Source organism: Nannospalax galili, unplaced genomic scaffold, assembly GCF_000622305.1.
Source record: "Nannospalax galili isolate Female #2095 unplaced genomic scaffold, S.galili_v1.0 scaffold158, whole genome shotgun sequence".
Lineage (NCBI taxonomy): Eukaryota > Metazoa > Chordata > Mammalia > Rodentia > Spalacidae > Nannospalax > Nannospalax galili.
This window is the reverse complement of record NW_008345290.1, coordinates 2,310,422-2,328,820: the sequence shown is the minus strand read 5'-3', so window position 1 is coordinate 2,328,820 and position 18,399 is coordinate 2,310,422. Positions and strand designations below refer to the sequence as shown.

The window sequence follows — 18,399 nt, the reverse complement described above, 5'->3', positions numbered from 1 at the left end:
TAATGAACCACCAACTGCAAGATAATTCTCTGTAGTCTCTTACCTTTCTCTAGTTCTTCTGAGCTCTGATGACTCTATTTTCAACATTAGCTTTTAGGACATTCATAGAACAAACAGCTTTGGAAAATAGTGCCTCTCTCTAGAGACATGCATATAGCTCATTCTAAAGGAGTGTGCTTGCCTAAACTCAGGGATCATATCCTGTACATTGTGCAGGTGCTGTCTGGCTGTCTTTGCTTGGGGCTTTGCATTGGGTCTTAGGTTACTGAAGCAAAAATGATACTCCTAAAGCTATTGATGGGAATAGTAAACTCTTTTGTTTATGACTGGCCCAGAATCTTTTGTCTTCTACCAGTGTCTGAAAACTGGCAGACTAGTTTGTTGCTTGAAAATAGAGTACAATTTCATATCGCTCACGGTTCTTGGTATGTGGCCTTTTTCCTTTTTTCTTAAACTTGGAACTTTCCTACCTTGGATTTTCAGGAGCTAGCCACCTCAGCCAGCCCCTTTCGGTTCTTGATATTTTAACCATTAAGTCAGAAAATTAGCTTATATATCATCAAATGAGTTTAAAACTTTAAATAGTTTTATTTAGTCATACTTAGAGTATGTTTATTTGAACAGGTTGTTAAATGATTTCCCCCTCCTTTGTACTTATATAGTCTTTCTAAAGTAGCTTGTATAAGATGGTAAGATATCCTCAATTATGCTTTTAAAAGGGTGTAATTTTCCTTAATTTTTAAGCTCTTCTTAGTCTTTCATCTAGTATGACTTGGGAGTTGTGGTAATATATTCTGGGTAGTAACTGAATGAAAAGTTGAATATAATGTTAAGAGCTACTGTGCCAGGTGTGTACAGTAGAAATAAGATAGCTTGTCTTTTCTACTGATGAGTCTGCTAAAAATTGGAACTCTTGATCACCACAAGTCTTGAGGTAGCTAACCTAGATTGGACTTAGAGTCTTGATTATAGACTTTTTGTCTGCTGTACTTCTAATTACTTTATTTGAAAGCTTGTATTCCTTTTTCTGTCTTCAGGATTTACGAGGGGTGCAGATCCTGGAATGCCTGAGCCATCAGTTATAAGGTATTGTTCTTACATGTCAACTTGAGACAAATGCTCAGATATTAATTAGTATTGAATCATTGTGAAGAAGATGACATGTAACTTTACCAGTGTAGTCTTGGGCTGTTGGAAAAAAATTGTGGGCCAGTCTAGCTTGGACTTCTCCCCACCCCCCTTCTAAATTTTTATTTACTATGTTATATATATAACTGCCCAGTGTGCAGTTACTGGTTTTCCTAATAAAAGTCTTCATAGGTAATCTTTACTCACTTTTTCCTTTTTCTGCTTCCTTCTCTTCCTTCAGTACTTTATGACATAGCTTCTTTTTATTTATTATTTATTATTATTACTATTAATAATATTATTATTTTGTGGGAGTTGAGCAAGATCTTTTGCTGTGTATCCCAAACTGGCCTTGAATTCACCTTGTAGACCTAGCTGGCCTTGAATTCACTGTGTAGATTAAGCTGGCCTTGAATCCAGAATCCTGTTTCAGGCTCCTGAGTGCTGTGATTACAGGCATGCACTTCATGGTATGGCTTCTTAAACCTGCTTTACAGCTTCCCCTCTAAGTTCCTTTTTTCTTAGCCTTGGTTCCTTGAACTGTGCATTTCCTTTCCTATAAAATGGAGATTGGGTTAATAAACCAATTATTTCCTTAGGGAAACCTTAGTTTGATACATTTTATTATGGTTGGCACTCCTGGATCAAGGTGCTTGAGCACTTTCTCCAACACTGGAAGTATCAAATACGTTTCCTGAAGACATCATTTTTAAACTTTTTAAAAAAATTTTTATTTATTATTTTTATTTTATGTGTATGCATGTATTGCCTGCATGTAGGTAAGTGCACCCATGTCGTGCATTGCCCGTGGAGGTCAGAAGAGGCTGTTGGGTCCCCTGGAAATGGAGTTATGGACAGTTGTTAGCTGCCATGTGGGTGCTGGGATTCAAACCTGGGTCTTTTGCAAGAACCACCAGTGTTCTTAACCGTTGAGCCATCTCTCCAGCCCTAAGACACCTTTTAAACTGTGGCTCCTTTTTTTATAATTTGCGCATATCTACTAAAATGAGGTTGTCATGAAAATTGAATAACAATATTGTATGAAAATGTTAATAGTACTTGCCAAGTAATAAGATGAATAAACTATTAATAGTAACTTTTAATCTTTGCTCTGTCATCTCTTTTATCCTGGTTTTTTTTTTTTTTGGTCTTTTTGAGACAGGGTCTCCTTGTAGCCCCAGCTGTCCTGGAACTCACTATGTATTCCAGGCTGGACTTGAACTCACAGAGATCCACCTGCCTCTGCCTCCCAAGTGCTGGGATTAAAGGCGTTCACCACCACGCCTGGCTTATCCTGGCTTTCTTATCAGAGCAGTTTTCTAACTACATGATTCTGCATGCTAATGTAAGAATAAGCTATATGCCTTTGCTGATGTCAGATAAGCTGAGGCATCTGCTCCCTCAGTCTGGAATGTTCTAGGACTACAGGCATAAGTGATCACACCCAGCTAAAAATTAGTAAGGCAATAAGTTAACTAACAGAATCACTTGTTCTCTCTGTAAGGCCATGCTCATTCCACTGAGAAAGAGATATGAATGGGTGAAGAGTTTGTAATTATATGCAAAAGTACTTGGGATGGGGGCTAGAGAGAGAGCCCAGTGGTTAAGAGCACTGACTGCTTTTGCAGAGGACCCAGGTTTGGTTCCCACATGGCAACTAATAACTGTCCATAACTCCAGTTCCAGGGGATCTGACACCCACTTCTGATCTCTGTGGGCACTGCATGGCATGGGTGCACTTACATGTAGGCAATATACTCATACACATAAAATTTTTTTAAAAAGTACTTGGGAATAATGGGAGACTTCAATACACATTTGATAAGTAAGAGTAGATGCATGTTGTTTTTTCTAGGCATAGAGAAGATAATATTTAAAAATAAACTACAGAACCTCATCATTTTGTAGTGCAATTTTATTCAGTTGGTCTAGAAATCACATTTTTAATCTCTAAGATTTAGACATGAAGCACTTTTTTTCTTTCTTGGATCCTGCTGCTTCCAGTTAAGTGGAAGCTGTGGGAGATATGGGAGTTGGACCAATTCATGAATGAAATGTTTGGGTTAAGAATTGTTGAAGTGGAAGTGGTAGCTAATTGTTTCTAGGGAAATGGGTCACTTAAGGTTAAGTGTTTAGGTCACATCCCACTTTTCCCCTAGAGCATATAACCATTTCAGTGTCTGAATTTCTATAACTTTGAAGTTGGAGTTGTGCTGGGTTTTCCCACAGAGTCTGACTGAAAATATTTAGTAAATCTTTTTTTTAAAATTGGTGTTATATCTAATATTGATACAGTTTTATTTGGGTTCCCTGGTCTATTTAATTGATGAAATTCACTAATCATTTACCTTTTATTTTGTAGCAAAAACAACTTTTGTATATTTCTTATTGAATTTTTGTTTATTTCATACACTATATCTTAATCATCTGAATGCCCCCTCTCCCATTACACCACCCCCCCCCCGGCCACTGGATTTCATGCATTCTGTCATTTATGTTAAGGCCTATCCTATCAAGTTAAGTTAGTGTACCCTCTCAATGATACAAGTTCATCCACTGAGGTCTAGTCAGCCTATTTAGAGTCACTCCCTTAAAGAAGATTATTTTTTATATAACTTCAGTTTTCCTTATTTTATTTTACATATATCTTAAATATTTCTAATAGGTAACCCCACTCAAAAGTAACAAAACTTTCTTTAAATATAGTTCTATATATCCGATTTTTAAATTTCATAATTATTTGTTTATTTTTGCCTAATGAGATGGATCCTTGTCTTTTAGTAACTGAATTTAATAGACGGACAAACACAAATATGTATAAAGCCCAGTCATTCAACTGTGTTTAGAAGGTTTTTGTTTCCATGTTTAATTTATTTTTCCTCTTCACAAACATTTTAGCCTACTTTGGGGATGAAGGACCATTTGGTCATCTGGACTTGGAAGCAATTCAGCGTGGAAGGTGTGTGCTCTGGCTGAATAAGAAATGAGACATCATTCAGACAGTCATCAGTGACATGTGCTCTTCTCACATGCGTCTGTGGCAAAGTGGAACCTCTACTGACTCATGATAGACTATCAAAATAAATGTTTTTAACAATGTTATGTCTTGAGTCTTTAAATTTTTTTTTACATTTCTCTCTCTCTCCTCTCTCTCTCTCTCTCTCTCTCTCGTGTTGTTGGCAGGTATGGCTGTGTGATTGAGCTCAAGTATGGAAGTCGGAAGACAGCCTACCCCAGGAGTTGACTCTCCTTCCATGATGTGGATCCTGCTTGGTGACAGATGCCTTTACTCACTGAGCCATCTCTGTGGATCACCATGAGCCTGTTTTGAATTGAGTGTGCTGGGACTGTCGGATAAAAATTTAGCCTTTTATTACTTTTTCAGAACGGGGAGTCTGTGTGTGTTTGAATACTGCTTTAAAAAGTAAAAACATTTCCAAATGAATTCCCAGCTGTTCATTTTCTCAACTGAATTCCACTTTCCTTTGTGGTGAACTCCTAACCTCTTGGGAAGCGTTCTTACGTAGTAGGAATGGAAATGATTCCGTTTGTGCCAACCTGGCCTGTTCTGTAGTGAAGTTCAGTTCTGACTGTCGGAAGTGGGACTTTTAGTGTCTGCATTGTTAGGGGATGGGAGTGGCATTGTGGATTTGTGTCTGACGTATTATTTGTAGGTTAACTATGAGTCTAGAATTTTCCTTGGGGGATAGTAAAGTAGATGTGGCCAGAGAAAAGGCCATACACTACAGCAGAGTGGTACTTCTGGTAGAAGAAAGGACAGCTAATGGAGCTAGTTTTCAGTTTCCTGAGATTTTTACCTGTGTTTTTGGGACAGTCTTGCCATATAGCCTATGGCCTTGAACTTGCCACTCTGCTGCCTTCATTAGTACTAGGATTATAGGCCTGCACCACTGTTTGTGTGGTGTGTGTTTTGGTCATTTTGAGAGGGTCTCCCTGTAGCCCCAGCTGGCCTGGAACTGGCTATGTGGACCAAGGTGGCCTTGAACTCATAGATCTGCCTGCCTTTGCCTCCTGAGTGCTGGGATTAAAGGCTTGCCCAACTAGTTTTCACTGTATTTAAAGCCAGCTTTATTATTTAGCTTTTTTTAAATCTAATAAAATAACTTAGCTTGAGAGTTATAATTAATGAAATGAGGTAGAAGCTAAAGCAAGCTATGGCATTTCAGATGGGCCCATTGACTGAATGTTTTATTTCATGTGTATGTGTGTATTGCCTGCATATAGGTAAGTGCACCCATGTTGTGCAACGCCCACAGAGGACAGAAGAGGTAGTCAGATCCCCTGGGACTGGAGTTACGGACAGTTGTTAGCTGCCATGTGGGTGCTGGGATTCGAACCCGGGTCTTCTGCAAGAACAACCAGTGTTCTTAACCACTGAGCCATGATTGTTTTAAACATCCAGTGTTTAAACAGAGAACGATCATTTGTGAGTGATTTCTTAGGTGATCATTTGTGAATGTTTTCTGGACTATGATTACGAAATAAAGTATTCTGGGGGCTGGAAAGATCACTCAGTGGTTAAGAACACTGGTGGTTCTTGCAGAAGACCCAGGTTCGAATCCCAGCACCCACATGGCAGCTAACAACTGTAACTCCAGTCCCAGGGGATCTGACAGCCTCTTCTGACTTTTACAGGCATTGCACAACATGGGGCAATACACGCATACACATAAAATTAATTTAAAAAAATAATATAAATACCTCTTGTCTAGGTATGTCTGTTTCCTTAAATTTTGTTACATGTACCGTGGAGACAAAATTGGAGGCTTATTGCATAAGGTGATTTTATTTTAAATGGAGTTCTTGAGAGTTGACTGCAGGAAACCATTTTTGTCAAGCACAGAAGTGCTTCAACGTCTCTGAATTTAGTTGAATATTATTTTGCTAAAAAACCAAGCAGTTCTGAAGTCCTATAGAACTGCTTCAGTTTGTGGCTCTTTCCCCCCCATTCCTTTCTGTTAAGTGTGCTGTAAGTGAATTCCTATTCTGTTAGTATTTTGGTGTTCGTTTTCTTTTGTCACGAAGGGTTTCTGGAATTGAGGAAGTAAAGCTGTGGCAGGTGTCTTACTTTGATAAAACAGTAACAAGGCTAGTAAGCATCTGGTTTTGTGTTCTTTCAGGATTACCTTGAAGATTTATACAGAAGATTTTAAAGTGAGAGTGGGTATGTCTTTTCTTGAACAGTGACTCTATATTGTATTTACTATTTCGAGGAAGTTATAGAGTTGCATTCAGTTATAAGAATGGGCTTTTAGTGCAATTGGTAAAGCACTTGCCTAGCATGCATGAGGTCCTAGGTCTGATCACCAGTACTCTCAAAGATAGAGAAAGGTCTAGCTTTATCCAGTTTCTCATGGTGGTAACACCTTCCTAAAGTTTATGGAATAATATCAGGTTGTTGACATTGATCAGTCAAGGCAGATCACCTCTAGCATAAGGGTCGCTCAAGGATTTTCCCCTTTTAACAGATAACTGTTCAACTCCTTTCTGTAACCTCTGGCAACCAGTAATCTGTTTTGTATTTTTATAATCTTCATTTAAAAATCATATAAACTGAATAACTTTGGGGGATTGAGTTTTTCTACTTAGCTTAATTCTCTACATTTATGTAAGCTATATGTATCAATAGTTCATTCCTTTATGTTGCTGAATAGCAGTTCATGATGTAGATACACATGGACAATATATCTAGGGTCTTAATTTTTAGCTGTTAAAGCTACACGGTTTTTGGTATCTGTGCTTTTCACTAGCCAAATCCAGTCATTCTGATGTGACTCAGATTTGAGAAACATCCTCTACTGGCAGTGGCTATCCTGCATCCATATAATACCCAGAGTGAGCCTTACTTTCCATGACCTACAAGACCTTATGCAATCAGGCTTTACGTGCCTTTGGTCTCTTTGTTGCCTGTGACTCATTATCTGCATTCTTGTAGTTATGGCACTTCTCTGTCACACAAGAAATCAGATACATTCTTACCTTGTAGTTTATACTCCATGGGTATTCTTTTTTCCCAGCTAATCTATATGCATGGCTTCCTCTCTAATCTCTGTCCAAATGTTATCTTGTTAGAGAAGGCTTCATTGAACCTTAATGGAAAACAGCAGATCTTGTTTTGCCTGCCTATCACTCTGTCCCTTAACCTCATCTTTAAGGAACTTTTACCGACCTGATTGTATACATACACAAAGCTACGTATATACTCTGGTCTATACAATGTAAGCTCTATATATGTAGTATTGTGTTTCCTGCTATATATTTAGAGCCTAACATAGGCCCTAGTACATAATAGGTGTTTAGTAAGAAAGGAATATAAGACTGCGTGTGTTAAGTGTTGTGCTGGTTAGTTTTGGTCAACTTGACACAAACTAGAGACACCTGGGAAGAGGGAACCTCAACTGAAGAATTTCCTCTAGACTGTCCTGTGGGCATGTCTGTGGGACATTTTCTTGATTACTGGTAGATGCGGGAGGGCCCTGCCCAGCATGGATGGTACCATCCCTAGGCAAGTAGGCCTGGACTGTAACAAAAAGTAGCTGAGTAAGCCAGGGGGAGCAAGGCAGTAAGCAGCGGTCCTCCATGTCTCTGCTTTAGTTCCTGTCTCCAGGTTCCTGCCTGGAGTTCTTGCCTTTGCTTCCCTTGATAAGGAACTGTAAACTGAAAGGTAAAATTAACCCCTTCCCTCCCCAACTTGGTTTTGGCCAGTGTTTTATCACAGTAATGGAAAACAAACTAGGACAAGTGTAAAATGCTTTGTGAATAGAAACTTGTATAACATGAATCCTTGTAAAGGGTAAGTTGTTCTCTGCTCTGTACTCATGGTGGGTAATTGCAATCCCACCAGGACTTGATATCAAAAGACATTGGGAAGAGACAGAGGCAAGAAAATGTGTTTTCTCCCAGGTCATAGAAAAACGTTAGATTTAGACCTAGGCCTAACACTAAGAGATTATGATCTTATTACTGGCATGTGCTACCTTTCATAGTAATTTACACAAATAATTAAATGGTGTAGTAATTACAGAAGCAGTGTTAATATTTTAAGTTTCATAGTGTCCATGTACTTTGTTTAGTAGCCAGGACCTTATATACAGCAACACAAAGAGCTAACTTTGAAACTTTGATGCCAGCTATTATAAACAATAAACATTAATTTTTTCCCATCTTTAAATACTTTACATTTTAAAAGTTTCTCATTGGTATATGTTAATTATGCATAACAGGTTTCATTATGTCATTTCTATACATAAAATTCTTTCTCTTCCTGCTGGTCCCCTTTTTCTTCCCAACTAGTACCCTTTCTACTTCATGTCTTTATTTGTGTGAATTAATGAGTTTAATTAAGGCTACTTACACAGAACATGGGTGAAGAGTTGCAGGGTTTTCTACAGGGGCATGGGCAATTTACCTGCCACTGAAAAAAATGTCTCTTCCTCTATAGATCTTCAGGGAAGGGTGGGGCCTCATGAGCTCCTTCCCTCCAACAACCATTAACTGTCTATAAATCCTCAGGGAGGAGCAGGGGCTATGAGTCCCTCTCTTCCCACGATAATGTGGATGGGCCCAGTGCTATGCAGGAAGTCACAACTGGAGTTTAAGAATGCAGTAGCCATGCCATGCCCAGAAGAGTGTTCCACAGCACTCTTCCCCTTTCTCTGGCTCTTGTATTCTGTCTGTCTTCTCTTCTATGTTGTTTTCTGAGCCTGGGAATGGATGACACAGATGACCTGTCTAGAGCTGAGCATTCCACACCTATTTGACCTGAGTCTCAGCAGTAACTACTGCCCACTGCATAAAGAAACGGATGACACAGATGACCTGTCTAGAGCTGAGCATTCCACACCTATTTGACCTATTATGAGTCTCAGCAGTAACTACTGCCCACTGCATAAAGAAATCCCTCTAACTAGAGCTGACAGCACTAATCTGTGAGCATAACATAAATATTTAGAAGGCGATTGACAGGCACAGCATGTCCATCTAGGAAACACCACCAGTAGCTTCACTGCTAGGGCCTGTTGACTGCCCCAGCTTTTGATTTCTGGCTTTTGACCAGATTTACAATGCTAGACTTGAACTCCCTCGTGTGGAATAGTCTCAAATCCACCCAGAAAGCAGTTGTTTACCCCACAGCAGTAACACCACCTCTATACCAGAGGGCACATCTTGCCTGGCATGCCAGTAGTGTAGCACATGGGGTCCACAGCTAAGTAAGACTGCTGACAACATTTGTCTCTCAGCAGCCTGCATAGCATCTGGCACTGGGAAAGCTAGCCAGGATGGAGGAAGCTCCCAGCTCAGTTCCAGCATGATTTCTCTTTCTACAATCAAATCGTGTGTTGTCTTGAGCAGCAGAATCTTGCTATCAAGTTCTGGAGGGCAACCAGCAGCAGTGGCACTGACAATCGCCTACATTTTCAGTGAGGTATATTTACAAGCAATAAAATGAACATAGCTTAAGTGTTCAGTCTGAGGAAAGCCATCTATTGTGTATAGCCTATAACCCGCACATTACGAGGATCAAGATCTTAAGCTTGGCACCCTTACTGTTTTGGGGGAATTCCCAATAATTGGTGATATCAACTAGAGAAAGCAGCGGGTGAATAGGTTTTAGTAGTAAATTCCAAAGAGGATTAAATTAGTTTCTTCTGGAGGTCATATCTAGTTTGCCTCTGGGACTCAATAAGTGCACATTACTTTTTCTGTAGTATCACTGGAGTACATGACCTAGCTACTTTGTTCACTTGTACGTTTTTTAAAAAAAATTGTTTATTTTTATTTTACGTGTATGAGTGTTTTGCCTGCATGCATATAAGTGCACCGCATGTGTACAGTGCCCATGGAGGCAGGAAGAGGGCATCAGATCCACTGGAACTGGAGTTACAGATAAGGTTGTTATCCGCCATGTGGGTGCTGGGAACTGAACCTGGGTCCTCTGCAAGAGCAGCTAGTGCTCTAGCCCCTACCAGTACATTCTTAATCCTAGAATATTACCTGACACATAGAGCTCAGTATTTGGTAGGCAAAGAAGGCAAGACATAACTTACTAAACCCCATGTTTGTGACATTCCTGCTCTACGTCTAAGCCTTCCCACTGGCTATTCTCTCCTAGGTGTCCTGGGGTCCTATCTTGTTTTGCCTCCTAGGACCAAAGGTTAGAAAAGAGTTTCTACAAAGATTCATACTTCAAAATTATTTTAGTTTTGATCTTACAGTATAGCCCTTAGTCTTAGAGACTAAGTTGTATTCATAGAGCATGACATTTAAAATGGATTGACTCAACAGAAAGTCTGGGAGTTCAGCAATGTGTTATCAGGGTTCTCTAGAGAAAGAGAACAAGGTAGTTATTAGATTGGCTTACACAGTATGGTCTGGGTACTCCAAAAGCAGTTGTTTTCACACAAGAAGTTCAGCCTATAAGGCTGAGCGCCTCAGCAGTCCCAGTCTGGTGCTCATGGCCTGAAGGATTCCTGGAGAACCACTAGTCTTCAGTCCGTATTGGAAGGCTGAAGAAGCTGGGTTCTGATGTTAGAGATGCGCAGCAGTGGCAGCAGTGTAGATCCACTCACAGCAAAGCACAAACAGGGTAGATGAACTTGTTAGCACAGTGGGAAGGCAAGCAAGCAGAAGGCAAAGCCTTTTCCCTTTTATCTGACTGCCACTAGACAGTGCTGCCCACATTTAGGGTAGGTCTTCCATATCACATAACCTGTTCAAGAAAGTCACTTACAGGTATGCCCAGTAGCTTATCTCTTAGTTGATACTGGATTCAGTCAAATTGACAACCAAGATTAACCATCATAACCAACATCCCTCATGTCTGGGAGGTTGGAACTTTATCATCTCTCCAGCACTGTGCAGCCTCTGAACTTGGTGCTCAGTTCTCCAGTCTCCTAGCAGCTACCCTCTGATAGATCTTTTGGGAATCACTCTGTGATCCTACAGTGTAGGACTAAGGACTTGAGAAGATCCCGGTGCAACTTCAGGAGTTCATTTGATGGAATTTTGTTCTGTGTAGTTCGCTCCTTGCCAGCATCTAACCTAAGAACCACAGTCCTCGAGGCAACTTCAAATCTGGATTGTTTGTTTTGTCATCTAAAGAAAGAAACTTTCTACTCAGACTCAGCTTGCTCAGGGTGGAGATGAAGCTCACTTTGCGTACTTTCTTTCAAGGATTTTAATTTTTTATTGCTGCCCAACCCTTGAAAAATGTTGCTTAATGTATTTTGACCAGTTTATGGCCAAAGACTGAGTCTAACACCAACTATTCTGTTGTAGCTAGAACTGGAACTTTAAGAAAATTTTATTCTTTTAACTTATATGGTTGTCTATGAGAAATAGAGTTGGTTTATATGCTTTACTTAATCTTATTATTGTCATTTTTTGTTTTGTTTTTTTTGTGTGTGTGTGGTATACTTTCTTTTAAGTAAAAAGAGGCTCTAATTATTAAACAGTGTTGATAAGTGTGGGTAGCTAGATGATTATGTGGGAAGTATAAAAGAAATGCACCATCTTTTCTATGAACAGGCTAAATAAGACAGAACTTCCTTTGAAAAGTTGTAAAGAAGCTTCTTGGCAGAAATTCAAATCCCTCCAGGGTTAGCATTTCTTGAAATCAAAATATGTGCTCAAGGTTGCATTCTGCTTATCAACTGGGTCACTTTAAACCAGCCAGTTGTGTAAGAATGTGAGGCCAAACTCTGACCACTCAGAGTGAGGCATGGGACCCTTTGGCATTAGGAATGAAAGCCCAGCAGGACCCCCACTGGCTGTGCCTGCCTGCTTGATTTGGCATGGCTACACACCCTTCTGTAGAAGTAAAACTTTTTGCCTTGCTGAAATACTTTGGATTGCATGGTCATTTTCTCAAGACCCTGGACCCATTCCTAATAATTAAAAATTTGAAATTCTTCAAAGAAAATTCCCACACATTATTTTATGTTGAAAAGGTCTCAATAGAATGATTAATTTCTCTTTCTTAAAGAGCAAAACTCCTGTCGGGCATGGTGGCACATGCCTTTAATCCCAGCACTTGGGAGGTAGAGACAGGCAAATCTCTGAGTTCAAGGCCAGCCTGGTCTACACAGTGAGTTCCAGGACAGCTGGGGCTACAGGGAGACCCCCCCCAAAAAAAGCAAAAATCCTCTCAGACAGGCTATTGCTGTAGGAAACTCAGCATGCCAATCATTTAAGTTTATAAATCTCAGGAGAAAGAAAGTGTATTAATATCATATTGCTGTCTGAATATCTAGGATATTCAGAGACCTAAAAATGATGGTGGTTTGTGACTTTTCCTGGGGAGAAACATCTGTTCACCCAAGGCAGGACACTAATGACAGACCAAAGAAAGAATTGTACCTAAGTCTTGCTTAGGTGAACCAATGAGTGGGGTTACTTAGAGGAATATGGGTGAGGGATTATTGACAGGAACATGGATAACTAAAAGGCAGCTACATCACCAAAAAACTCACCCCACCATGAGGGGATGACTCACCAAAGCTGCATCCCTGGAGCTCCCTGAACAATTTGCAGGCAGCTCAGCTGATCAGAGAGTCTCTTCTCTCTAGCAATTGTTCTTGCTTATAAGCCCAGAGATAGGGCCTTATGAATCTTGTACCTTTCAGGGCCTTCCTGAGCCTTGTTCCATTCACTTCCCCAGGTGTCTGTTTCATTTGCTTCATGGGTCTTAAGAGCCTCTCTCTTCCCTCCAGGAGAGAATGTTTCATTTTGGCAGAGACACACATACAACAGATGAACATGAAATAAATCTAATCTCAAAACATTTTAGAATATAACCAACTAAGACTCGTGGTTAGCTCAAGTGTTTTTAATGCTCAGTACTTTGAGACTACTTCAATGTTGAATTCTTTTGTATGTTGATTTCAGTAATTGATATCTTTCAAGTGACTGTATATCACAGAGCTTCCTGTTTCCTGGATACAGATCCATTAAGATTGTTGAATGGCTCTCATGTAGAATCACATATTGGAGAGTGCCAAATGTGTCTTTTTATGAAAAAGCAGAGGAACCTGTAAGAGTTTGTTACATAAGAGGTCCTGATAATAAACCAGGCCACCATGCTCTGCAATGTTTTCCAGTGATTTCTGTCTCTTGGTACTTATGCCTATATTCATTTGCTAGGACCACAATAACAAGCTACCACAGACTGAGCAGTTTAAATCACATCAATTTCTCCACAGTTGCAGAGGCTGGAAGTTCAAGATCTAAGTATTGACAGATTTGTTTCTCCTGAGGTTTCTTACTTTGTCTCATAGATAACTGTCTTACCGTATCCTCAAGTGACTTTTATCTATGCAGATGAGTCCCTAGCATCTCTGCTTCTTCTGTTGAGGACACTACTCATATTGGGGTACATTGCACCCAAATGACCTCATCTGATAGTATTACTTCTCTAGATACAGTCACATTCTAAGGTACTGGGGGATAAGGCTTCATCATGAGTTACAGGGTGACTCAATTTGGTCCGTAAACATAATCTCCTCTCAAGTGTTGGATAGACTTTCTCCTAATGAATCACATCTGGTAAAAATGATGGTGAAGGAGAGTGCCCCTCAGACCCCCTCCCTGTCCTCTGAGAAAGAGCTGCCCTCTGCCTGACTCTGGAAATCCCCTAGATTGTTCAAACCCTTTCTTGGTATATCTGTTTATGGTTTCTATGGACATGGTCTGGGGCAGGAGAGGAAGAGCATTCTGCCCCAGGTAAGCTAGCCAATGGCTGTATAGGTTAAGGCTCTGGAAATCAGCCCTAGATTGTTCAAATCATTTCCTGGTTCTTCTGTTTATGGTTTCTATAGAAATACCCTGCTCTGCAGTTTTTGTACTTAAAAGCCCTGTGTTTCCACAGCTCTGGGTCGCAGTGCAGTTCCCGAGCCTGCCTGTGTCCCTGGCCGGTCTGTCTCAATAAAGCAGCTAAGTTTTCCTGAGTCTCTGTGTCTGAGTGGTCAATTCATGGAATTCTTTGGACCCCGACCAATGGTATGCTACATTTGATAACAGCATACAAAGGGCTGTGACTTCCATCTTGCTCATTTTCCCATCTCTGTGGCCTTTCTTGCTTGTTCTGAAGCAAACAGTCAACTTGTTGTGAATTGTCCCATGGAAAGGCTCACATGGCAAGGGTCAGAAATTGACCTCTGACCAGCAGTCAGCAAGAAATTGAGGGCCCTCTACCCAATAGCCCATTAGGATCCAAATCTGATCAATAGCTACATCAGTGAACTCGGACTCTCACTATTTCCCAGGTGTGCTGGATAGCTTTAGTGTCAACTTGACACACCTGGGTTGAGGGAACCTCAGTTGGGGAATTGCTTCTATTGGACTGGCCTGTGTTGCATAAGAAAGCAGGCTGAGCAGGGGCCAGGGGAGCAAGCCAGTAAGCAGCATTCCTCCATGGCCTGTGCTCCAGCTCCTGCCTCCAGGTTCCTGCCCTGAGTTCCTACCTTGGGCTCCCTGATGAACTGTGACCCGGGATATGTAAGCTAAATAAACCCTTTCCTCCCCAAGTTGGTAGTGGTCAGAGTGTTTTGTTACAGCAATGAAGAAACAAACCAGAACACCAGGTAAGCCTTGAACTGGCAGACTTGGCTGATATTCTGATTATGGTTTGTAAACAACTCAGAGCTGGAGAATTTATCTAAGTACCGTGCTTGGATTTCTGATCTGCAGGAACTGAGATTATGGGTACTGCTGTTTTGAACATGGAGTTGTGTGGTAAGTTTTTACATGACATTAGATAATTAATATACCCTTGTTTTCATTGTTAAGAACAAATAAGAGTTGCCACTTATGATGATCTGTGTGTAGGGCAAGGCTGTCTTTCTATATTATCTCCATTAGCTCTTACAATAATCTGTTTTTATCAGTTTACAGAAAAGGGAACTGACAGAGAATTTAGATTCTATGTCCTAGGTCATATACATGAAAAGTGATGGAGCAGGGATTTGAACCCATAGACTGACTAGTAGTTCAAGACCAGTACTCTGCCTTTGTTTTCCTTTTGGTAAGAGGATGGTGTCTATCACTACTGTTGACCTCTGTCAGATGGAGCAGGAGTTAAAGTTACAGAGAAGCACTGGCTTTGGACCTCACTGTGTTTCATAAGGCAAAGAGTGAAAAGTGACATGGGTTAGGAACCCCATCTGAGAAAATGTAATAGGGTCAGAATATCTGTTATCTTCAGTTTTTATGGCACAAGGTGAGTTATAAAGCAGAAAATGGAAATAGTATGAGGTAAACATTTCCTGGAATGCTGCATATGAGACTGGGTCCCTAGGAGCAAAGTGGGAAAAGCAGATGGTGGAGGGCCAGGAAAGAGCTACTGAAAAGTCAAAGGCAGGCTGCCGAAGCCATGAAGGTCCCAAAGGGTAGCGAAGAACTGAATGGCTAAGCAAATGACACTGCATGCTTGGAGAGAGGTTTGGCCTGCAGAGGTGACAATGAGACAGTGATGGCCGGGAGATGGCTGTAGATGGAAGCCAAGATATAAAGATGAAAGGGTGCAAATGAAAGCTCAGATCTGGGCCTAGACTTGGGTTCCCAGTTTGGGAGTGGGAAGTCTGGAGATTTGAAATGGGACCTGGAGCTGAGTTTGTTGAGATGAGGGTAGGGACTGTTTATAGAGTGGAAGAGGGACAATGTCCTATCTCTCAGTAGGCAGGCAGCAGTTCATGAATGCAGGCATCATTACAGAATGATTGAATGATCAATAATCCTCCAATAGTGAAACCAATAAACACTTTTGATCACTGATGTTAAATTAGAAAGCTCACACAAGCTAAAATTTAGTATTGTTGACGTATTGAATCATAGTTCTGTAAGTCCAAGTATGAAAATATTTCTTCAGTAGAACCACACAAAGAAAAAAATCTAAACTTGGCATACACCTTTAATTCCAGCACTTGGGAGGCAGAAGAAGTAGGCGGATCTCTGAGCTCAAGACCAGCCTGGTCTACATAGTGAGTTCCAGGCCAGCTGGGGCTACAGGGAGACCACAAAAAAAAACGTCTAAATGATTTTTTGTGGTACAAAAATTCATGATGTGTTAAAAAGAGCATATTTTCCCTAATTTTAGAAATTGTACCCATTGTAGAAAAAAGAGAAACAAAAGAGAAGAAAAAAAAAGAATATACGCTCTGTAATCTTAGAAATGACAACACAATATTTTAGTGGATTCTTTCTAGACTTTAGTTTCAGTTGTGACATATAATTTATATAGAGAGGTGTTATGCCTGGATAAATTGTTCCCTCAAAAGGATCATGTATTGAAGGCTTGGTCCCTGATGGAAGCAGTATTCAGAGGTGAGGCTTTAGAAAAGGGATTCAGTCATAAAGGCTCTGCCTTTATCAATGGGTTAATTTAGTGATAGGTTCAGATAGATTACTGGGGAGGAGTGGAACTGTGGAAGGTAGAGTCTGGTTGGAGGAGGTAGGGCAATGACAGTCTGTCTTTGAAGGATGTATCTTACCATGGCCCTTTCTGTCAGTTTGTTTTCTGGCTTCCCTGATGTTCTGCCTTATCTCAGGTCCTAAATATATTGAACAATTCTTGCATTTCTGGAATGAACCACTTGATCATGGCAAACCGTCTTTTTGATGTGTTCTTTAATTTGGTTTGCAAGTGTTTAATTGAGAATGTTTTGATCTATGATCAATATGGACATTGGTCTATACTTTTCTTTTTTGTTGTTTCCTTATCTGGTTTGCTATCAAGGTAATACTGACTTTATAAAAAAAAGACAAGGAAACTTTAAAACACTGAAGAAAAAATTGAAAATACTGGAAGATGGAAAACATCCTGTGCTAATAAGTCAGAAGAATTGATATTGTGGTGAGAGTTAACAGTACATTATATACATGCTTGAGATTTTCAAAGAACAAATTTAATCAAAAAAGAATTAATATTGTGAAAATGATTTTTTTTCCAAAGGCAATTTACAGATTCAATGCAAACCCCATCAAAATTCCAACACTATTCTTCAAAGAAATAGAAAAACAAACAAATAGTATTAAAGTTCATCAGAAGCACAAAAGACTCTGGATAGCCAAAGCAATCCTGAGCCAAAAATAAGTAAATAAATACATAAGTATATATATAAATAAATAAAATAATGCTAGAAGTATCATCATATCTTCTTTCAAGTAATATTATAGAGCTTAGTAACAAAACAGCATGGTACTGGTACAAAACCAGATTCTTAGATCAGTGGAATTGAAGACCTATATATAAATCCATGCCACTATAGCCATCAGATTTTTGACAAAGATATACAGAGAGAAAAGACACATGCTTCAATAGTGCTGGAAAGACTATTTGTCCACAGGTAGAAGAATAAGATTAGATCCCTATATCTCATCATGTACAGAAATCAACTCTAAAAGGATAAAAGACCTTAATGTAAAACCTGAATATCTGAAATTGCTTGGGAGAAAGTAGGAGAACACTTCTAGGTATAGACAAAGGCAAGGACTATCCAAACAGGACTACAGTTGCTCAGAAAATAAGGCAGATAATTAGCAAATGGGTCATGAAATTGAAAAGCTTTTGTACAGAAGAGTAAACAGTTAATTGAATGGAAAGTCTATAGAATGGTAAAAAAATCTTTGCTAGTTATACATGTGACAGAATATTAACATCTATGATCTATAAAAGGGTTTAAAAAAATGAAGCCAGAGAGATGATTCACTGGTTAAGAGCACTGATTGCTCTTGCAGAGGACCCAGGTTGAATTCTCTGATTCACATGGTAGCTAACAACTGTCCATAACTCCAGTTCCAGGGGATTTTGATGCCTTCTTCTGTTGGGCATTGCACAACACGGGTGCACTTATGTACATATACATAAAATAAAAATAATAAATAAAAATGTAAAAGAGCTGAAAAAATGAAACAGTAAATCAAACAATTTAATCAACACATGGGATAATGAAATGAACAGACAGTTCTCAAAATAGAAAAGATAGGGCCCAGCACTGTGGTCTGTGTCTTTAATCCCAGCACTTGAGAGGCAGAGGCAGGCGGATCTTTGTGAGATCAAGGCCAGCCTGGTCTACATAGTGAGTTCCAGGCCAGCTGGGGCTACAGGAACACCCCATCTCAAAACAAAACAAAGAAAAACAAAAATCTCAAAACACCAACAAAATGCAATTAGCCCGTAAACGTATGATTCCATTTTATCCCAGTGAAAATCATTAAGAAAACAAATAACAAATGTTAGCAAAGATGTGGCTCCTA

The 18,399-nt window shown here is 39.8% G+C and overlaps 1 protein-coding gene across 1 annotated transcript in view; it reads left to right on the top strand.

Moving 5' to 3' along the window:
- The window catches only part of Tomm7 (translocase of outer mitochondrial membrane 7), a gene marked incomplete at its 5' end in the record, with an annotated part of 7,462 nt that extends 2,889 nt beyond the window's left edge, over window positions 1–4,573 (top strand). Inside the window, 2 exon segments of the mRNA XM_029567567.1 lie at window positions 1,038–1,086; window positions 4,312–4,573. Coding sequence (XP_029423427.1) covers window positions 1,038–1,086; window positions 4,312–4,372 — 110 coding nt within the window. The 3' untranslated portion in view covers window positions 4,373–4,573.
- Between the last annotated feature and the right edge of the window lie 13,826 nt (window positions 4,574–18,399).